Source organism: Manacus candei, unplaced genomic scaffold (assembly GCF_025592945.1).
Source record: "Manacus candei isolate 608988 ecotype Guabito, Panama unplaced genomic scaffold, ASM2559294v1 h1tg000049l, whole genome shotgun sequence".
Lineage (NCBI taxonomy): Eukaryota > Metazoa > Chordata > Aves > Passeriformes > Pipridae > Manacus > Manacus candei.
The window spans coordinates 15,941,995-15,965,325 of NW_026138097.1; the positions used below are offsets into that span (position 1 = coordinate 15,941,995).

General features: G+C 41.1%; 1 protein-coding gene across 1 annotated transcript in view; it reads left to right on the forward strand.

The window, feature by feature from the left end:
• Nucleotides 1–23,331, forward strand: part of F13A1 (coagulation factor XIII A chain) — a 61,092-nt gene that overhangs the window by 32,173 nt on the left and 5,588 nt on the right. The window contains exons 7-14 of the mRNA XM_051799067.1: nt 1,143–1,317; nt 6,182–6,320; nt 12,535–12,638; nt 13,441–13,529; nt 14,382–14,535; nt 15,109–15,396; nt 19,377–19,537; nt 22,545–22,681. Of these exons, the coding sequence (XP_051655027.1) occupies nt 1,143–1,317; nt 6,182–6,320; nt 12,535–12,638; nt 13,441–13,529; nt 14,382–14,535; nt 15,109–15,396; nt 19,377–19,537; nt 22,545–22,681 (1,247 nt within the window). The remainder of the gene's footprint in view (nt 1–1,142; nt 1,318–6,181; nt 6,321–12,534; nt 12,639–13,440; nt 13,530–14,381; nt 14,536–15,108; nt 15,397–19,376; nt 19,538–22,544; nt 22,682–23,331) is intronic.

Sequence of the window (23,331 nt, forward strand, 5' to 3'; positions counted from 1 at the left end):
ATAGCTGGGTTGGGGGTGTGGTCATCTGAAATCTGGACCTGAGTAAGAAGTGGTCAGGAGGTGCTAAAGTTCAGCCTGTGTTCCCTACCCTCACTCTTGCTCAAGTTGAAATGTGGTAGAGCTGAGCTAGTCTGAGGACATTCTCCCATGCTGGATTCCTTCTGAGGCTTCCTTGTGTTGCAAAGCAGGTAGAGTCCTTATCTTCTTCCATCCTTTACAGCCATGGGAGAGCCAGAAGATCAACATGTTGCCCTGTCCTTCAAGATTTCTTTTCTTGGCATGTTTCCCACACCAGTGAGATGGGCACAACCTCTTAATCCTTTGGTTATGACTCTGAATACTTATCTTTTTTCAGTCCCAGAGTTCACAGGAAGTCGATTTTCTAATTATAAAACAGTAGTTAATGCAGCCAAAAGCTTTCAAATGAGAATTGTGATTTATTTGGCTGGTGTGTAGCTGTTCCGCATTTGCATAATTAAAAGGTACAGAGCGAATGAGCTTTTTGCACAGCCTCAACTGGTTTGGTTCAAATTGCAGCTAGGAGATGTATTGCTCGTTAATGCCTATCAGTATAGCCATTAGTCAGCAAAACTCTCTGCTTTGTATAATCTTACCAGAGGAAAACTTACACAGCAAATTCCTTCCTGTTTTCATGTGTGCTGGACCAAAAGAGTTAGTTTCTACTCTAAAAATAACAGTGAACTGGTTTTCCTCTCAGTCTGCTGCAAATCAGGAGTGATTTTATTAAAATATGGACTGATATGGAAAGAAAACCAAATGATGTTAGGAAAGAATACAGCTTATCAGTGTATAACTGATTGTGTTTATTTAAAATACATATCAGTAAGCACATTTAATGTAAATAAAACTTACTAAACAGGCAACATGAATACTCAGTGTGGTGATTTAATTTCAGCATTATTTTTAAGTGTCTGACCTTCATTCAAAATTGTTCAGTGATGGAGAATCCAAGGTCCTTAGCAAGATTCTTTATCCCCTACCTTCATAATGAAATATTTTTATCTTACTTCTAGCATAAACTGGCTATGTTCAGTCTCTCCTATCGTATCTGTCTGCTGAGTTAAGGAGCTTTTTATTATTCAGTCTCTGACATCCCTAACGCTCGTTTTCTTTGACTTTAGATCAACTCCAGGGACGATAATGGTGTGATTGCTGGATCCTGGAACAATTCATATGATTATGGTGTTGCACCTTCAGCCTGGACAGGAAGTGTGGACATTCTCTTGGAGTATTACAGTTCTAAGCAACCTGTGCGATACGGCCAGTGCTGGGTCTTTGCTGGTGTCTTCAACACATGTAGGTATCAGTGAGAAAATCTCCATGCTGCCATGCAATTCTTACTTAACAGAGTTCTTAGGTAAAACTAACTAAAATATTTCCTGACTCTGTGTTGTTCAGGAATAAATAGCACAGAGGCTTAAAAATACATGGCTAAAATAGATGGTCTTCAGATAAAACTTTGCTGTGTACTTCAGTTCAGCTGCTCTTCCACACAAACCTGTTAACTATTTCTGGGTTCAGTAAAATGTATTCAGTGACTCACAAGGGTAAGTTTGTGAGAGAGAAAGTTAAGTCTTTTGGTATGGTCCACATTTCTGTCAGGAAATCTTAGATGAACAGGGTGCTTGTCATCTAGACCTAAAACATTAAATTACTATCCAATATGGGATATGCAATCGTGTTTCTGCTGCAGAAAGGCCAAATCTCACCTACTGAGGATTGTTCCTAGAAAAATTGAGATGAACTGTCCCTACACCTGTCTACTGAGCACTGTTAACATTTTCTACAGAGTTTATGAGCCAGAAGAATGAAGAAAATGCTGACCTAGTTTATTAATTGTCTAGCACTACAAGGTTAAGTCTAAACAGAGTTGGTCAAACTAGAGTTCTAGTGTTTCTGCAGAGTGTTGCGGGTCATAAAACCTAGTGAGGAAAGTGGCATTGAATTGGTCCCATTTTTTTACTATCTAGCACTTTCTAACAACATCATCTGCTAATACACAGGACACACTGCAGCGTATTAGCAGTCAGGAAAGACTCTCAGAGTGTAGCAAATGTGCTTTATACAGGTAATAGGGACCAGACATTAGAAGCAATGCTTATGTCAAACATCAGTATAAAGCCAGTTAAACCGTTCCTATGCCTGTGGTATAGGCCAGTAGAAGAAGCTGAACAGAGACTAAAAGTAAGTGTCTTAAGCTGAGATGATCATCCTGAGAAGCACTTACAATATATGCATTTAAGCATCAGACTGTGGGGAAGACCATATCAGCGTGTTGCAGGGAGACACAATGTGTATTTCTGCAGGCTTGGAGCCTACATTGCATGAAGTACTTTTCAGCCACAGCTGAAGCCAAGATTTGGTCCATGTCTTTAAGATGTGAAAAGGAAATTACAGAAAATTTCTCTGTGAAACCTTTCCCTTTTTTATGTACCTTAATACTGTCACATGTTGCTTTCTCAAGGAATCACATTATACTTCTCTTCACATTATACTTTTATAAAAAATGAGGGCAATTAATCACCCATCTTCCACAGGAAATGTGAAAATTGAATAATGAATGATAAGTTGAAAGAGTGGTTCTTCACCCCCAGGCAGCTTTGGGCATCTCTGTGTTTTCACTTTATTTTTGCCTGTTCTGTATGTGTTTCATTTTGTACATAGTTTTCCTCCTGTCTGGATAACTAAATTTCATAACTCATTCTGGTTACCTGAGGTGGTTCAAAAACTATTCAAAGGAGTAAGGACCTCAGAAATAAAGCTGTCTTCTGACCACCTAGCCTTCTGCTGGCACACGCTTCTCACAGCTGCAGTGGGGGATGGAGTTTCAGATTTCTCTGCTTTGCACAGAATCATAGAACGATCTGGGTTGGAAGGGACCTTAAAGATCATCTAGTCCCAGCTTCCCTGCTGTTAGCAGGAACACCTTCCACTAGACCAGGTTGCTCAAAGCTCCAACCAGCCTGGGTTTGAACACTTCCAGAGATGAGGCATCCACAACTTCCCTGGGCAACCTGTTCCAGTGCCTCACCACTCTCATAGTGAAGAGTTTCTTTCTCATATCCAATCTAAACCCCACCTCTCTCAGTTTAAAGCCATTCCCCCTTGTCCTATCACTACATGACCTTGTAAAAAGTTTGTCTCCAGCTCTCTTACAGGCCCCCTCTATGTACTGCAAGGTGCTATAAGGTCTCCCCAGAGCCTTCTCTTCTCCAGGCAGAACAGCCCAACTCTCTCAGTTTTGTCTTCATAGGATAGGTACTCCAGCCCTCTGATCATCTTCGTGGCCCTGCTCTGGACTTGCTTCAACAGGTCTGTGACCTTCTTATGTTGGGTACCTCAGGGCTGGATGCAGCACTCCAGGTGGGGTCTCATGAGAGCAGAGTAGAGGGGCAGAATCACCACCCTCAACCTCTTGGCCACATTGCTTTTGATGTAGCCCAGGATACAGTTGGCTTTCTGGACTGCAGGCACACATTACCTGGTTGTGTTGAGCTTCTTGTCAACTAGCACCCCCAAGTCCTTCTCCTCAGGGCCACTCTCAGTCACTTCTCCCCATTGCTTGGGATTGCCTTGACCCGTGTGCAGGACTTTACACTTGGCGTTGTAGAACTTCATGAGGTTCACACAGGCCCACCTCTCAAGCCTCTCAAGATCCCTCTGGATGCCATCCCTTCCCTCCAGTGTGTCAACTGCACTACACAACTTGGGGTCATCAGCAAACTTGCCAACAGTGCACTCAATCCCACTGTCTCTGTCACTGACAAAGATGTTAAATGGCACCAACACCTGAGGAATGTCACTCGTTACCGATCTCCACTTGGACATTGAACCATTGACAGCCACTTCTTGAGTGCAATCATCCAGTCAATTCTTTATCCACCAATTGGTCCATCCATTAAATCCATGTTTCTCCAATTCAGAGACAAGGATGTTGCATGGGACAATGTCAGCTGTTTTCTGCAAGTCCAGATTCTTTCATGTATTTGAAGAGGCTCCTGTTTTGATTTGGGAAGGTGCTGGCAGGTGCTGTGTCCTTCACACATGAAATGCTTAATTTTATTCCTGGAGCAGTGGGATAATGAGCAATCACCCACATCCAAAGAACCTGAGAGATATCTACTTCCTTCACTGTCTGAGGCTACGTGGTCTGTACTTGATGCTCCTCAGCCTCTGCACAACATAATGGGTTTAAAAAGGCTCATGCAAATGTTTCCTATGGAGGAATTCCTCGCAGTGGCTTCCATGGCCCACTTTGTCTTCTCTGCCTGTTGCCTTATCTGGATTTCTATAGATCACAGACAGACACAAACACCAGTTCTCCCACCTTCCCCCTGCAATGGCCCTGAATCACCACTACGCAATATTTTGCCTGCAGGCCACTGTGAAACTGGGGCGATGCAGCAGAGGCCTGGAGCCTGCTGTGTTAAATGGAGAGGCGTATTTATCTGGGGTGAAACTAGACTTGGTTTGCTGACTAAGTTAGTCAAGTCAGAGATCTGGCACTTTGTACTGCTGCAAGGATTGCTGAAGTACAAAGTTTGTCGAGACTTATGAAATGGAAATGTCCAGTGGCTAATCTGATGATAGCCACTGATATATCCAGCTGCTGATCACTACAGAGAGGACAGCGAAGGTCCAAACGGTCATGTGCAACTAACAGGGTTGTTTTGAGGTGATTTTGAGTCTCCCTCAGCTGCCAATGTTTTATTATTGTGACCAGTCCAGCTTTCCAAGGTTACTATAATGTACGCTCTGGATATTCATCCGTTAAAAATGCTAAAACATTCGAGAAATGGTCATTAATCTTGAAATTGTCAGACAAATTATTTTCAATGAGCCCTGATGGCTCATGCACTGGAAGCCTTGGAGGGCACTTGAATTAAGTTTAATCAATAGGTACATATGGTATTGGATGCATCCAGGTAATTTGTCATCCAGGAACTTGAAATGAATGTGCAGTGTTACACTTTATTGGGAGTCACAGTAGTGACACTAATGAATATACAAAACCCAGCAGTAGCAGGAAGAGCTGTTCAACTTTGCAGCATTGGAACTATTTTTAAATGGGATTTTCAATAAAAATCTTTCCCCTTAAAAAAAAAAAAAAAAAGAAGAGGGGAAAAAAACCCAACAGACATCCTCTGTTTTCTGCAGAACCATGTTGGCTCCTAAATTGGAAAAAAAGGAACTTTTTTTGGCTGAGAAACAAAATATGTCATCTGGAGAAGCTGAGATGATGTGTCACCCTGCAACCCTACTCCCCTCTCAGGGCTGTGCTCCATGCCTATTTATCAGGCAGGGTGCACACAAAGATAGAAACCTACTGATGCACTACTGCAGACTGCAGACATAGCTGTAGCATTTCCACATTTCCCAAATCTACCACTTGTCAAATTGTGAGAAGAGTCACCAGTGTTACATTGTGATGGTCTGAGATTTAGGGCCAGGGGCTTTTTTCTTTGGTCCTCCTTTTAAGATCCTTTATGGGAAGGGACTGTTAGCTCTCAAATACTATTATTTAACATTCAATATTAATTATGAATTATATAATGCATTTTATTCAGACGCTCAAGCTCTGTCATTTCAGTTGCAAACAATGCAGCTTTTCACCATTGCTAGCACTAATTTTCTGCTTTATTCTTTGTGTACTCCTGATCCCTCCTGTCAGCAGATGTGAAACAAGAAAACTCCAAATCAATCAAAAGGAGATACTTTCTGTTAATTTTCTTTTTAGCATAATCTCATGATTCTCCTGAGTTACTCATACTAAGAGACCTGACATATTTTGCATTTCTTGCAAGTTCAGACTTGTTTTTCTTTGTACCACATTTGGTCATGCAGTTGACCCACTGCACCAGCTTTGTCCTGAAAGGCTGCAGTGTTGTTGCTATGGAAGGCTGCTTTAAAACTATTGGTAATTAGCTGCTTAGGTTATAACCATTGTACCACCACATACCCTGAATGCTCATCATTTTGGGACCAAATAAAATATTTACCAAGTGCTATATAAAGACAGATAGGAGGAATTATTTGGGTTGTTTTGACTGTGTTTTCCCATTTTATTCTAGTTATTAATAGTTTCTGTCCTCTCATCCTGTCATCCATGAACACAGCCTTCATATTTGTCCTCCTCATCGCACTTTTGTCTTTGCCACAGTCCTGAGATGCTTGGGGATACCTGCAAGACTCATCACCAACTACTCTTCTGCCCATGATAATAATGCCAATTTACGGTTGGACTTCTTCCTGGATGAGGAAGGAAAAGTGGACACCAAACTTACAAAAGACTCTGTCTGGTGAGTCTTCCTGGAAAATGCCTTTAATGTGTCAATGATATAAGTAGTAAAAAACATGATGGCAATGCCTATGTTTTATTTATTTCTCTGTGCATTGAAGAACACTGCTAGCTTATGTAAAACAGAATGAATGGATTGTTAGTGGGCTGACTAATATGAAGTGCTTGTTGAGTAAGCAAACCCTGGGGGATCCTGCTAGTACTGTTACCATACAGTGTACATTTAAGCACACCAGAGGAGAGCTGGAATGGGCTGGTGTTCCTTCGGGCCAAGCTATTTCTAAAAATGGAAAGGGGTACGATGGGCACTTCCATCCTTCTGGAGCCAGGCTCAAAGGTGTACCTCAATCTATATGGAAAAATATTCTTCTTGTTTTGCCTGTTCCCAGTTTCCACATTTATAGACTGGTTTTACATTGTGTACATGCAATTGTTGTTGCATAGGTACCTTCCAAAATAAATCCAGTTCAGCTGAAAAAGTGAAACAAGTTAAGGTATCGTACAAGATACTGAAATTCTATCACCAGATTTATAAGAAGAAAACTCCCTAGGACCAATAAATAGAGTTTACACATTCTTTTGCAGAAGGCAGTCCTCTAACTGGCTTTTCAAATTCTTACTGTCTGTTGTCTGACAGGAGAAGTGTAGCATTTATTGATTATATGCTCTGTGTGGGTTATTGGCCCTCAAGCCCCTCCTCCTCAGAGTGAAGCAGTGAATATGACCTCTATATTCTTATATTCAGGAGATACTCATCCTATTCAATGTTAATATACTTGATTTGTGTCAATGATATCTTCAGTCATTAGCATAGCTGCTCATCAGCATGCTTCATTAATCTATGGAAGTCTTTATATTAAAACTGTAATAAACCCATTATGTGGTGGAGGAAATGACTGAACCTGTTATTGTAACCTCTTTTATGTGATTTCCATAATCAAGAGGAAATCTAAGGAAAACAATTAAGTTCATTTACATCTGAAGCTTGTATCACAGCATCATAGAGTAGTTGAGACTGGAAGGGACCCATGGAAGTCATACAGTCCTGCTCACAGCAGGATTAGCTAGAGCTGGTTGCTTAGGGCCATATCTAGTTGGGCTTTGAGTATCTCCAAGGATGGATACTTCACAACTTCTCTGGGAAACTGATGCCAGGGCTCAACCATTCTCACAGTAAAAAAGTTTTTCCTGATCTTCAGACAAAATTTTCTGTGTTTCAATATGTGCCTGTTGCTTCTTGTCCTGTCACTGGGCTGCTGAGAAGAGTCTGGCTCTGTCTTCTTTCCCTCAACTCCCTAATCCAGCATTTATATGCATGGATAAGGTCCTATTGACCCTGTCATCTTCAGGCTGAACAGTCTCAGCTGCTTTACCTTCTCCTTGTGTGCAGTCTCTGTTGTATCAGCTATTGCTTCCAGTTTTCTATGTCAGCAAATTTGCTGAGGGTGCAGTGGGTCTTGTAATCCAAGTCATTAATGAAGCTGTTAAATAGTACTGGACCCTGTATTGACCTCTGGGGTACACAATGTCTAGGCTCCAGCTGGAGTTCACACCACTAATCACAACCTTCTGATCCCAGCAGTTCAGCCAGTTTTCAATGTATTTTACTGTCCACTTGTCTAGCCTATAGTTCAAGGGTTGGTCTATGAGAATGTTCTAGAAGACAGTGCTAAAGTCAAAAGGATCAATCTCCACGCATTCTTCTCCCCTTGTCCTTTCAGTCATTCACTTCATCAGTGAAAGCTATCAGGTTTGTCAGGCACAGCTGACAAACCTGGCTGCCTGTAAATCCATGCTGACTACTGCCAATTACCTAGTCCTTAATATGTTTGGAAATGTTTTCCAGAACTTGCTCTATAACCTTGCCAGGGCTCAAGGTGAAGCTCACAAGTCTGTAGCTCCCTGGATACTCCTTCTTCCCTTTCTCGAAGAATGGAGTGATATTCGTTTCCTTCCAGTCCTCAGGAACCTCCTCCAATTGCGATGATCTTTCAAAGATAGATATGAGTTGTCTTACAGTGACATTGGCCAGCTCCCTCAGCATTTTTGGGTTCATTCCATCAGATGCATTGGACTTGTGTGTATCCAGTGTGTTTAACTAGTTCTAACTTGTTACTCATCTACAGATGGTAAGTTTTTGTTACTCCGAGCTTTCACATTGGTTGTGGGGGCTGTGATTGCTGAAGGCAAACCTTAGCAGTAAAAACCAAGGTAAAGAAGACATTGAATATTTTGGTCTTCTCTTAATGCTTTGTCAGCAGGTCACCTGCCCTGTTCAGCAGCAGCCCTGCATTTTCTGTAGTCTTCCTTTTGATACTGATGTACTTGTCTTTCTTACTGCTGTTCACGTTTCTTGGCATACTCTGTTTGATCTGTATTTTGGCTTTCCTAAAGCTGTCCCTGCATGCTCAAACAGTGACTCTGTATTCCTTCTGGTCACTTCCCCCTCTTTCTTAGCACCTTTTTTTTAAATGTTTGAGTTTAACTGGGACCACCTTGTGGACTTGTACCACTTTTGGTTGATTTCCTGCACACAAGGATGGATGATTCCTAAGCTTGGAGGAGATGACCCTTGAAAAACAACCAGCTCTCCTGGATCCATCTTCTACCCAGAACTGCCTCCCATGGGATTCTTCCAAGCAAGACCTTAAACAGGTCTTAGCCTATTCTCCTGAAATCCAGAGCTGTGGTCCTGCTATTTGCCTTGTTTCCTCCTCTTAGGATCCTTTACATCTGGTCTATGAGACAGCAGGACCTCAGTACGTCTCATGGGGCTAGTCCTTCTATGGCTCAGAGAGCTGAAACCTCCTCTGCCTATAAATGGTGTGAAACAAGACTTAGTGACTGGCTGCTTCACTGCTCAGTCCATACACACCCAGTAAGGGATCATTGCTATGCTTCAGAATTTTCACTGTCTCATCTCTTCTTCTCTCCTTCTCCTAACCTAGTGTATATAACACCTCTCACTCACTTTCGACATTTCCTTTTACTTCCCTACATCTCTTTTTCCCAGTTGTTTCCTAAGACTTCTTAATTCAATCCTGTTTTTTCAATTCTTTTGGGACAGGGTCAGATCATCCACAATCATCCTAGCTCCACTGAAATCCATACGCACCTTTACACTAGCATTTCATCCTCTCATCCCACATTTGCTTTTCTTTGGCTTGAATACTTTTTGAACCACCTTGTTCATCCTTTTATCCACTAGATGCATTTATTAGTACATGGTGCACATAACCCTTTGGGCACAACTTAATATATATACCTCTTTTCATTTCTCCTCTGTGTCCTTTCTTTTCATTACTCTGTAACACTCCATGGTAGCCCACATGCCGACTTTTATTGGCTTGTGTCTTAACCTTGATTTTATTTTTAATGTCTATTTTATTTCTTTTTTTAAGAGGACAAGCTCAAGGTATTTATAATGGTTTTTTTAAATGCATTTCTCAATTTTACTTATAATCTCCTGAAAACTGGAAGCAAAGCTCTTTTTCTCTATTAATATATCATTTCTATTGTACTTGTACTCCAGCCTTGTACTGCTGAAGCGGATCTATCTTCAGGTTTTAAATACTCTCAGACTTCAGGGATATTTGGAGCCAGAATTTTTAGTCCAATCAATCTCAGTGTGGGGCTCCCTCTGAATGTTATTTGACATTTATTTATTTTTATTAAAAATCATTTTCTCCCTCAGGATAGGAAACAACAACACCACCAACAAAACACGTATACAAAATTACACAGACTTTGCAAAAAGTTATTTTTATAAAGCTGGCCGGATTTGGGCCCATCAGTACTGTCTCTGTCCCCTTACTTTGTTCTTCTTGTCTTTCTTAATGATGATATAAAGACACTTATAGAATATTTCTTTTGGATGGGAATCAAGACTCTCTCCTACTGTGAGGTCCAAGTAGATCGACATCAGTACCTCAACAGAAACTTGCTTGATGTCACCCCACCCATGCCCAGGCCTGTGCAGAAAGCCTTTCTGAGACCTCTGCTTTCCTATTCACTTCCAGATACCTTTGCTCTAATTTCTCAACAATGTTATCAGTGCCCCTCTCGACCTCAATGCCTGAACCTGTTAGCTAGTAAAAGGACAGCAGCTTTTTCCAGCATGTGCCTGTCCCATAAACAGTATGAACTGCCCTTCTTGAACTGTCTTCCAGGCATAAAACCCACCTGGTCATCTTTTATTAATTTCCCCATTGCTTTGTTTAGTCTATTTGTAATTATCTCTGTAAATATTTAATGGTCACTACATTGATCTGTATTGCCATTCTTGCTTTCTTTAATGTCTCAGGCTTGCTGTAGAATACAAGAATTACAGGATCAGTTTAACAAATTATGGTTGCAGAGCCACCTCTTCAGCTATGCTCACTTCTACTAAAGAAGTTTCTGCTACGTTTTGGAGAAGCAAATGTCCCCTCATCCCTACTCTTCTTAATGTTGACTGTTTTACAAGAAATGTCTTTCTGTCCATTCACATTTGATATCCTAAAGTTTGTTATTTGCATGGCAGCAGACCTAAAGAAATTGCCATTCTGTTGTGTCCAGCACTACACCAACAGAAACCAGAAAGAAAGGTCCTGTCCCTAAGATGAATATAGAAAAAAATATAGAAAAAGCTGCATTGCCTAATTACAGAATTGAAGTAGATCTGCCATTTTCCATGCTGTTAAACCCAACCCCTTGCTTTTATCATCTTTCCCTTCTGCTCTTCAGGTTCTTCTTTTGCAGAACACAAAGCCAAAGACACATCTGACTGATTCAAAGTGAACCAGTAAAGGCTTCGCAGCAGGGATTGGCTTTCTCACATGTTGGCATAGCAGTATTCAAATACTCACCTACCATGAAGTACCATCCCATCCTCTGGTAGCCCTCAGCAAAGCTCTGTGAGCATGATTCAGCACTGCCTGCTCTCAGCAGCATCAAAAATTCTCTGTGTGTGTGTCATTTTCCTTGAATAATTCCTTTTTCTGTAGTGCTGCTTCATTAACTCTCCTAACTGACAAGTTTTACCCTGATCCAAGCTTTCATTTCCACTTTGAAATGCCTTGTTAGACAAGCCTCAGATCCTTCTGACTCCATGGCTGGTTTTCACGTATTATTAATGACATGGTCAGAGTTTAACAATCCACATTTTGGTTGCTAATATCATTGCGTGTACTAGGGGCTATATCAGCAGCTGTACAGATGTAATTTTATTCAGAACTGCTGTAGGATATATATAATTTGCAAGCAAAATTGTGCCTTTCTCTATTCCTTCCTTCTTTTATTTTTTTGCAGTAGTAAAATTCAAACCCTTTGTTGGCTTTACTACAAGACCCTTTTCCTAGATCTTCTTGCTTGTGTTCTCCCTTGAGCACCAGTATCATTGCAGAAAGTTACTGTTTCATCTTTGAAACATCCTGGGTAGACTGTGATGGTGCTGTGGTGCTTTTTTCTTTTCCTGAGCACCCAGCCAGGTGAGAGCATTTCAAGCCTGAGCACCTAGATGAACCACTTTCAGAATTTCACCTTTCAGCATACTGTCCTGGGCCCTAAAGGTAAGACTTGGCCCACAGTGGTTCTAGGTGGGTTTTATGAAAAACTATGTGTTTCAGGACAATGCCCTCATTGGCAAGACACACTGGGAAAACCTTATAAGGAACACACAGTGAGAATAGTCTTAGAAAGGCTATGCATGGTCTTTTTCTCAACCAACATGGAAAAACTAAGCATGGTTTTTTTGAGCTGTGAAAACTGCACACTGCACGTCATGGAGTAAGAGATGCCCAAGCTTCGGTCTTAATAATTATAAACCAGACTGTGCTTCATTGGCTTGAAGATTCGAAGTTTGCAGGCAGATTGAAGTGGAGGTGTCTGGCTGGAAAAGGATTCTGGTTTGTGTAGCTCTACATCTACCCCAACAGTCTCCAAACACTGGCATATTTTCTGAGACATTCACATTCAGAACACATTAGAAGATGTAAAAAAGCTTCTTCAACTTGCAGTGAAGAAACTACAGTGAAGGATTGTGAATTTCAGATTTTTACCAATAGGTATCAATCTTTTAGACCTAAAAACCTGTTCTCTTACAAGAGTCAACTAGTTTGTCCTTGAATTGGCAAACTTTGTTATTGAAAAAATGGCAGGGCATAAATACACAAGTTTGTTTGGTCTGTATGCTTCTTTTCAATAATTTAATATTTTGGTCCCATCTCTTGTCTAAGGAATTATCATTGCTGGAATGAAGCTTGGATGACCAGACCTGATCTTCCTGTTGGTTTTGGAGGATGGCAGGTTGTTGACGGGACACCTCAAGAAACCAGTGATGGTAATATTGTTGAAGCCCTCCTTAGCTCACTTTCTAATGTTTGGGTTCTTTGTGGCAAACAATGAGCTGATGATAGCTGAGCCAGTGGCACCATATGGCCAGTGACAACATCTTGAACCAGATTAACCACAGTCACCTGTGCTTAGAGCCTTATCCTGATATGTTTTGAGCTCTAAAAGAAATCTGTCCTTATTATAACACTGATCATGATGCATGGGCATAAAGTCCTGCATGACAAAGGTCCTGCTTGGTACAGAAGAGATGTTATCCTGTTGCCAAAGATGGCTTCAAAAATTTTAGAGCACCTATACAAGATCCTGATCAAATTAGTTCTCCTTCATTTTATGCAGCCCTAGCTAAACTTCCTGAGCAGACAGTAGTCAGGAGAGAAAAAGTGAAAAGCCACTGCTATTTCTTCCCAGTCCTTAATTTTCCAGGCCTTAAAATACATGCTTCGCAAATTTGCAGTGAGATCTTTCTCAGCCTGTGGTGTAACTGAGTCCTCCCAAAAGTATCTGCTTTAACCGAAATCAGCTATAAGTGTGTTTCAAACACTTGAGACTTACAGTGGACTTTATGGTGCCATTAAAGGTACTGAACCATGAGGCCGTTCCACACTTGAGTATGTGCTGTCTAGAGGGCTGGTAACAGAAATTAAGCTTCTTGTTTCTTGATCATAGTTCCTGTAAACTATTAAAAGAGTAAGCTAAACCCCAAGAATTCCTTTTCTTTGAGAATATATAGCATTTTGATGTGTTTTTAATTAATTTAGTCTCTGATATTATCTCTCTTCTCCCCATAGGTATGTACAGGTGTGGTCCAGCTTCAGTTCAAGCCATTAAACATGGTCATGTTTGCTTCCAATTTGATGCTCCTTTTGTCTATGCTGAGGTATATACATGAAAATTTTTATTGCAATGAATGACATCAGTGAGACCGAAGTGAGACAGAAGATAGGGCTCCACCACCATTTATGGATTGAGAAGTTACTTCATGTATGCTTCATATGACAGAACAATCTCATCATTATATTTTGACATGCAGGCCAGTAGGTGTGATATGGCTCTAATGAATGACAGAGATTTCTCTGATCTCTGCTCACCAATGTAATAAGCAGAAAAAGCTACTCTGACACAATTGGAACTTCAGGCTATGGTCATTTTTCCTTCCAAGGTTCAGCTATGCTGGCAAATGGGTTACTAGCTCTAGCTGCTCATCTCTGTTCACCACGTTCCTTTTGGCTGCTATGGGTAATGGAGAGTTCACACAGGTGATCTGACTCACAGATCTGAGAGGGTAATATCTCAGTAAGGAGCTAGAGAGCCTGGTCTGGAGTTTTAACCTCTTGCATCACCAGAGATGGTGTGCCTAGAATTACAGCAGCTGCAGGACATGTTTCTCTCTAATTGAATTGTATATAGCTTAGGACAGAAAAGAATAAAGTTATTTTATCTATTAAGCATTACCCTCTTTATTTCTAAAGCTTCTTGGTACAAGAAATGTGTAATCATGTTCCCCAAATTTATATCTCTCTAGCCTACTCCACTTTACACTCTCTGTTCTTCTGAAACTGTGGATAGTAAAATGCATCTTAGCATAGGACTACTTTTAAACATGAAACTTCAATGTGGGTAACCAATGAACTGTCAAGTCAACGTGTCATTGTTTTGAGGTGAGATAGGCTAACATCTGTACCTCTCTCTACTTCCACGTATCTCAATCTTTTTTCATTTAATTTCATAGGTGAATAGTGACATTATTTTCTCAAGAATGGAGAAAAATGGAACCCAAGTGATAGAAAAAATTGACACAACCCATATTGGGCAGTTGATTGTGACCAAGGAAGTTGGAGGTGACGGAATGGTGGAGATTACTGAGGAGTACAAGTTCCGAGAAGGTAACCTGAAATGGGGTAGGACTATACCAGTGTACATGTACCTTGGTCAGATCTTGCATGATGGATTTGCAAACGTCTGGCACCAAGGGATCTTCATGAGAAGGTGCGAAAGTGCCCTCTGGAACTCTTAATTTGTAAGTCCATCCCAGAAACACCGTGGACGCCTTGATCATAAGGCACAAAGAGAGCACAAACTTTGCCACTCAGAAATGCTTTGTACTGAGTAAGCTGTTGTCATGGAGCAACTCAAAGCATTCAAAACAATTCAAGGTTTTCTTTTCTGTACAGCTGTTTAGACACTTCTTACTCAGGCCAGATGTTTGCAAAGAGTAAATCAATGTGGCCATATTGATAGGAATTCAGCTGCACCAATTTGTCCAACATGGCTTAAATACCAACTCACTTGGAAGCTGTGAAGTTCTCTTAATAATAACATTACCCCAGGAAGGTTCACTGTCCTCATTCAGTCATTTCAGCTACTACAATTTATGGAAAATGCACCCTTCTGAACAGTAGGTGGGCTAATGCAGTATTCCTGTTTCTTTTCTAAATCTGATTTTCATTTATTTCTAGGCTCAGATGAGGAGAGACTGGCTCTTGAGACTGCTGTGATGTATGGAGTTAAAAAGCAAACTACCCGAGATACCACGTATCAGCCACAAACAGATATTGACATGGACTTCCAAGTGCAAAAGGCAGTCCTTGGCAATGACTTTAAAGTCACTATAACTTTCAGGAACAGAAGTCGCAACTCCTACACTGCTACTACCTACCTTTCAGGCAACATAGTGTTTTATACAGGAGTCCTAAAAAGTGAATTCAAGAAGCACTCTTTCAGTGCAAAACTGGAACCCTCTTCATGTAAGCCTTGCATAGTTGTTTTCAAAACTGCTAGCTTTTTTTCTGTCTTATTGACTGTCACCAATGCTTTTACCCATGGTAGAGGCAATTCTAGTAGCTAGAGGTAGGATATTGTATTTGGTATCAGAAGGTTCTACTCCTAGCTCTGGCCCATATGTCGTGGTCATTTAGAGCTGAGGCTGTTTTCTTCAGGTTATTGCTCTCTTACACCAAGCCTCATGTCTGGGAATTGTTTATTTTTCTTATTTAGTAAAAAAAAAAAAGCAAAGGAGCACAGATATTAAGCTGCAAGTTGTTGTTTTTCATACTTTTATTCTCCTAACAGCATCTTAGCAGGAGAAGGAGAAGGTCTGGTTCTACAGGGTATCATATACAGAGACAAAAAAGTGAATACTTCATCTTACCTGGTAGAAGCTGACAAGCTCTGAGTAGATTCAAGTGGATATCTGGCTTTGGAGGACTAGGTGGTTCAGGATTTTGTATTTACAGTGATCTATAAAGTTTATATGTAACTAAAATGTGTCATTATAGAGGAGGGACATCTGTCAGCTGGGGAGGAAGAACACCAGAGGTGAGTTATCTTTACAGAGACAGCATTTACTTTTCCTAGTGCCCTCTGAACTGCAGTAGGGACAGCCTGCCTCCCCCTTCTCATCAGAAAAGTGGTTCCTGGCAGGCTAGCTCAGGAAGCTGAAAGCAGTATTTTGCACTCCTCAAAGTAGGGGAGCGGGACGTTCTCCTTTTTTAATTTGCACATAACTAACCTATTTCCTGTCAGCTGTCACAGCTCCAGTCAGAAAACAGCAAGGACTGAAGTCCTATCAAGCAGGCTGGCTGTAGATCCTTGGTTTCTCTAGCAACAAGTGACTGCCAATCAATTGTTCTCCTGACAGGCTTGTGTCCTTGGTCAGTGCCTTCAGATCAGCAGAAGTGATGAAAATGTCCTCTTATGAGGCTAAGTCAGAGGATCTTCCACTTGAGTTTGCTGCTGAGACTGTCAGGAGCAATGATTTTTCCTTCTTGACACTGCTACTGGGCAAAAGCAATCTTTCTGAGCACAGCAGGAGTGGCGGGACTTTGGGAGCCCGAAGGATGGGCCTCCTGATCTGGGTCTACTGCTGGATCACAGCAACCCTAGCTGACCTCTGACCTTTCTCATCTGTCTTGTCGACCTCATCCCAGCCCAAGGGACACTGTGAGCCCTCTTTCCTCAGTTTTCCTTGGAGTTTTGTCTCAGTGAGAAGCCTCCATGGGACCACAGTTCCTGGCATGCCTTGAAAAAAATATCCTCTTTCTTCCTCACTTTGAGCATCATCTAAAACTGCATGTTTTATTTGAAGCCAATTAATCTCCATAAAGTAGAAGTCCACTTTATAGGGATCTACAGGTGAAGGTTAATAAAACATCTACCTCCGATCTGTAACAAAACTCCGACAGCTGCTCACTGGTTCTTCTTAGCTCCCTGGGTCATTTGCATGGGTTCTGGAAATGATCACTGGGTTGTTCCGACACAGCCTATCAAAACACAGTGGTTTATAGTGGTTTATAGTAGCTTACATCAGTTACTAAATATTTGATCTGAAATACTTCAAAACTTTGGGAGATTTGGCCAGGTACAGTAAAAAAATAATTTTCAATGGTCTTGGCTAAATGCTGTACCACTTCTTTGATGAGGAAAAATTCAGTCATCTTGTAGGAGAGGTGCAAATATCTACTACACTTTCTGGCTGTGATTTGTGCTTAGTTCCAGGACTTATTTATGTCTGCTCTTGCATCAAAAGTCTGTGTAACGTATTATTATCTAAAATACAGCTTCTGCAGTGCTTTGAGGCTCACCTATCTCCTCTTTGCAAGAAATTAAATGAATAGATGTTTAAGCATTCACTTAGCCCCTTAATTCATTTTTTCTAAGTTAAGTAAATGGTTTGTAAAAAGCTTCTTGAAATCATGCTGGAAACTCTGAATTGAATGATGGCGAGTGAACGCAGACTGGAAAGAGGCACCTGAGAGAACAGAACATGGATTTTTATGCATATGTACCAAGAGCACGTCCCCATCACTGCTTCTGGCCAATGAGACATTTTTTAAGGTATTCCCACCTTTCAAGGTGGAAATTAGCTTATACCTGAGCTACAGTCATTGACTTGTGGGGCACTTTGTCCTGCAATAGGACAAAAACCCCTCACAAATTACACCATCTCTGAAGGTGATACATGAAACTCAAGCATGAATTCTTTCTCCTTTGCCTCAGAAAGGAGTACGTGTGCAATCAGGAATAATGTCTGACCAGATGGGCAGTGCGAAGGGAGGCAGCATGGTTATTTCCAAGTGTATGAGAACATTCTGTCAGGGGTGTAATGGGAGAATACCTTCTGAGGCACTCAATCAGGATTTGTAGGCTTTGTTCATGGCAAGAAGCATGTGTGTATATATATATATGCTTTATATATACAGATATATATATGTAACAAAAACATTACAATACAATAAAGATGTGTCAAAGGCATTCTTCCAGCACATGCTGCTGAAAGTATGAAGACAATAAGTTTTCAAACAGGAAACGAATAAACGATTTTCAGAATAATGATTAAAAGAATCGTGTGGGTTGAAAATCTCTTTGAGGATTTGAATAGCTTAAACCTTCCAGTGCCTTCAAAGGTGCTCTCGCATCTACTCAGTTATATTTAGTTTTCTCTGGTTTTTTTTGAAAGGCTGTAAGGCTCAATACTGTGTTTTCCTTGGGTTTCCCAGGTGCAGTAAGTGGTACTGGCAACTTACCAGCACAACCAGTGCTAAGGAAATGAAAGTCTATTCTTTTTTTTCCTGTTGTGATTAAATTTAAACAGAAAAGGTTGTCTTTTCTTCCACTGCAAAGTAAATCTCTCTTAGATTGTAACTAATTTGTTTACTTATTTACTTCTCAGAAGAGAAATACCTTGCCTGATTTATAATTTACAGTTAAGGGCATTATGGGAAATTCTTTTACACAAGATAAAGAGTGAGAGGGAGGGAGCAGGAGCACATCAAGTAAATTTAAGGCTGGCCTAGTAAATCCAGGTCAGGTGGTCATCAAGGGAATAGCTTTGAAACCAAATCAAGGAACTGGTTTTGATGTGAGCAGATCAAAAGAGTAAAAAGGGGTGAATGTCATTTACCCAACTGAGTTCAATTATCTCAGTGTTTACAGTGTATGTCACAAATACAATACAAATAACAGACAACAGTAATCATCGTAGGTAACAGATGGGAGATCTCAATGTGTTTACTAGGGTTATAATGAATGTTTATAGAGACAAGAGCTTCACGTCTATATATTCTGCCTGGTCACTTTGTTAGCAGATCTGCCTCTCTGCATCACATTCTCACACCATTGTTGGCCTGGGAATTGCAGTTCAATATAGTTAAAATTAATGATTCCCTGCATATCAACTGTCTAGCCTATGGGGACTTGTTCCTTCCAATAATTTTTGTCAGGGAGCACGTGAAAGCTCTCTGGAGGGCATGCTAGTGACAGGAAGATCTTCTTGCTAAATTTTGCAGACGAGTCCAGTGTAGAACAAAGGCAGATATGCAGAGATGCCCTGGAGAGCAAGTGGTCTCTCATCTAGCCTGCATGGGCTCACAACCCCCAGTTGCTGCTCTGGTGGCATCTCTGTTCCAGGAATAGAGGCAAAAGAAGCACAGGAATGAAGTGAAAAAGCAAACATTTACAGGAGTTACGTTTAAAAGCTGTTTTGGGCCTTTATGCCCAGTGGATATGTATTACCAGTCTTCCTTCTCACTTATTTTGTAGTAGTGCCTAGAAACTTTCAACAGTGACCTGATCCCACGCTGAGGGTACTGGGCAGAGGCTGAGTATAAACCCTGTATAAACCTTTTTTCCAAGGCATTTACATAACTAGCACTGGCCATGATGGGGAGGAGCAATTAGTGATTAGACTGCTTCAGATGCCTTTTTTCTTTCCTGTTTCTCCCCTCAGCTAGCTCTTTCGATGTTGTGATCAAATCCAGTGAGTACATGAGTGATCTGCTGGAGCAAGCCTCCTTTCATTTCTTTGTGACTGCACGGATCAATGAAACGGGGAAGGTTCTGGCCATGCAGAAGGCGACCATCCTGGAAATTCCCACCCTGCGGATCAAGGTAGCTCAAGGTTGTGGTGGAAGTGAATGACCACCATGTTGCACGCAGGCTATTCTCTACAAGGTTGTCACATTGACTTCTGGGATGGGGGAGTGTATGTGTGTGTGTGTGTGTGCACATTAGACTGTCAGTCTAACGTGGACCTTATAAAACAGCATCTGCCTGGAGTATATGAGGGTTTATAGGTATGTTATATATTGTATTGAGTATCCCTGCATTGAAGACGGAGGCTGACAGCAGCACTGGCAGTAAAGAGCTGAAATGATCTCAGTGGAGGAAGGAGGGGAAAAGATCTGAAAAAGCTGGAGAAACTCTAAGAGAGAGAACTCACTCAAGTCACTCAAGTCTTTAACTACTTCAAAAGTCTATTATATTTAAAGCACATAGAACAGAGGCCTCTTGCTGAAGAATGAAGAATGCTGCAGTTAAAGTGATTTTGCTTGGAGAGCTTCTGCAGGTATTGTGGAAAGTTTCTCCAAACTTGGATGGGCAGCATTGATTAGGGACAATGCTTTTTGGATTTCAGTGCTTTGCTGCCGCTCTGTGAATGTCAGTGGTGTTCCCTGAAAGCTGAAGCATTTCTACATGGTACCTATGAAAATGTAGAAGTGTAATGATTGTGATAGGACAAGGAGCCTATGTTGCACAGCAAAGACAGGGTTGAGACTTAGACTTCTCAATGTATAACTGAGCATGCAAACAAATTGTCTAATTTTCAAAAGCACCAAGCCTTCATCTGCTTTGAGTGTTGGAAACTGGATCTGCTTTTTTCAAATACTAAAAAGAAATTAAAATACCTATTCAGGAAGCATGAATGAGTGACCTTGTAAGAAATCTAAGTTTATGTACCTTTTCCCCTCTACATATTTATTTGAACCAATGTTCAGGTTTCCATGTAATAATGTATGTAGGAACTGCAGCTTCCTGCAGAAAAAGGCTTTTAAAAATGTAGATCAAAATTACAGTGAAGTTTGCAAAAAAATCCATTCCATTTTGTGGTCTTCAGAAATGTCACAGTGTTCTGATCAGATAATTTTATTTTAAAACAAAATATTTTTGGTCTACTGAGCATTCTAGAGAGGAGGTAAACAAGACAGACAAACGCTACTTCAAATAACTGTCTTCAATAGCCATATTTTAAATTTAAATATTCAATTCAATACTTAAACAGAACATCTTATACAGCATTTCAAATTTCAGCTTCCAAATAGTTTATCCTCCCTGCTGATATGTAGGAAGGATGTTTAGTATATAGGATAGGCTGTTGTCCAAGAACCATGTTTTCTCGTAAAAGTGAGTTTGTGTCTTCACTCTTTCTTTGTGATGTGTGAAAATATGCTGGAATTTTAATAGCTGAATTGTTTTAATTGTGTGTGTGCATGTGTATATATCTGTGTATTGATAGAGGAAACTTAGCTTTATTGCTTTTTAAAGAAATCTGAGAAAGTTTATCTCCCAAGTTTTCTTGTCAGATTTCTTCATTGAATGTGACTGACAGACTAGATTTCTTAATGTGAGAGTGAGAGAGAAGAATGAAAAAATGTATTTCCCCTCACATCTTTGAATACACCTTTGAGCTTTCTCTGTTGGTCTAAGGAGATTGTCAGACTTAAGAGCTGAAGAAATTACACCACATTCTAATATAACTTGAGAGCAGATTACAAAAATCAGCTCGGCAAATAGGTATCATGGTCTCAGTTGCATGTGTGGGACTTCAAGATGATTTTGAATCCCCTCCAAGTAACAGTGCTCTTAAATGGTCAGTTGAAACAAGGAGGATGTAAGATCTCTAATCGGACTAGGACTGATGCCAATGATGTCATTTGCAAATTCAGGTGCCCAAATGCTGTTGAGAGCTTAGCTGTATCCCCTCCTTTACTCCAGTCAGTGTATTAGTATTTGGTGCACAGTGATCCCTTAGACCAGAGTCTTTGCAGCTTTTTGCAGCTGTCATACTCCTATAAAAGAGCAATTTAAATTTATTGACAAGATACTTGTTCTTCTTAGTTGCCTTTCTCAAGGCCCTTCAAATCAGTTCATGGACCATGAACTGGGCTGACAGATCTGCCAGCCACCAGCTGAAAACCCATGCCTGAGCAAAACAAGCACACATATTCTGTGAGAAGTGCTGTATTTCCATGGGGAAAAAAACCCAAATCCCTACTCATGGAGCCTTTGTTTAAAACCACATTCATTTGGAGATGTTTTCCAGACAGCTGTACTACCGGCACTGATCCAAAGGGACAGACAGATCCCTTCAGCTATGTACTGTAATACGCAAGGAAGTCAATGTGATCACTGTTCATTAGTCTCACAGTTTAATATTTTCCAGAGCAAAATGTGTTGCTTTTTTGCTTCCATAGGCGTTTGGAGGAAAACTGGCCCTCGTGTCTCTGTAGAGAACACATGCAGGGTTAGAAACCCTTCAGAGCATGAGAAGAGGTTACAAAGCAAGGGAAAGATGGGCACAACACTTTTGAGAGGTGCAGGCAATGTAGCCTGGTGTTTCTAATTTAGGATAGTAAGACCTGCCCTTCTTTTCTGGAGCATATGTCCTGAGCAGATCATGCTCTTCAGTGCTGGTGGGGAGCCTGAGCAGACCATGAACTTCAGTGCTTCAGGTCTCTTCATTTCAGTGGGGAGCCTGAGGAGTGGGGTAGAGTCTGGGAGAGAGGCCCCCTTAGCTGGACTCACCCTCTGCTGGACATCAGCTCCAGAACTGTCAACATGTAGACTTCTGGTTTTCTATGGAAATGAGGGCCTGCCTCCTGACTGCCATGTAGCTTAGGGAAAATTGCAGTGGGTAGAAAAATGTGCAATGGTACCTGTGAGCTCATGCAACAATTTTCTTCTGACTAGTCTTTTTTGCCTCATGCTGTTTTGCTGGGTGCTCCATTGCCCTTCCTCTTCTGCCTTGCAAGTACTGCGTATTTAACCCTGCAGATTTCACTATGGGACATTTTGTTACTATCAGTTTGTGGAGAATTGTAATTTCCTTGTCTTGCAGACCAAAGGTGAGCTGGTAGCTGGTAAAGAAATGTCCGTGATTGTGGAATTCACCAATCCTCTGAAACAAACCTTGGAGAACGTCACACTCCGCCTCGAGGGACCTGGTGTTCTGAGAACGACAAAAAAGGAGTTCAGGTAGGGAAGAAAGCACAACTAGCTGGGAATTCATCCCCTGCTTACTCATGGGAGGAAGTTCACGAGACATCTAACTAATGCTGTGCTGAGTTATTTAATTCAAACACTCTCTCTGTACTTTAAAATTCAATGCACAGGGGAGCTATAGGCCTCAATAGTTGAAAGAGGTCAGGTTGTCCAGAAAAACAGCATTTCTTCTGTTCAGTACCATGGTTGGAGGAAAGGTAGTGATTGTGGGTAGTTGCTAGTGCAGCTGAAGTTTACTTTTTCGCTGTATTGCATTATTTTTAGCACTTGACAATAGCACCTACAAGCCGCTATCACAGCCGCTATCCTACACATGAAGTGTTTACTGCCACTCGCTCAGTATGTGCAAATCAAGTCCTGTGCTGCTTTTCAAAAAGGGCTTTTCTCTGCTCATGTTAATCATGATTATACAAGATGTTCAGGTACCTCAGATGATCTTTTCAAGCTTATGTCAAGATACAAAATGTGCGCTGGATGCAAAGCCTGCTGGCATAGCCGTGGTGTGTATGTGAGCACACAGCTGCCCCCCAGTAGCACCACTGCACAGGGCTGCCCTGGCACAGAGGAGCATTCCCAGCACAGGGTGCTCCCAGGCCTGAGGAAAAGGGAAACCACATTCATTT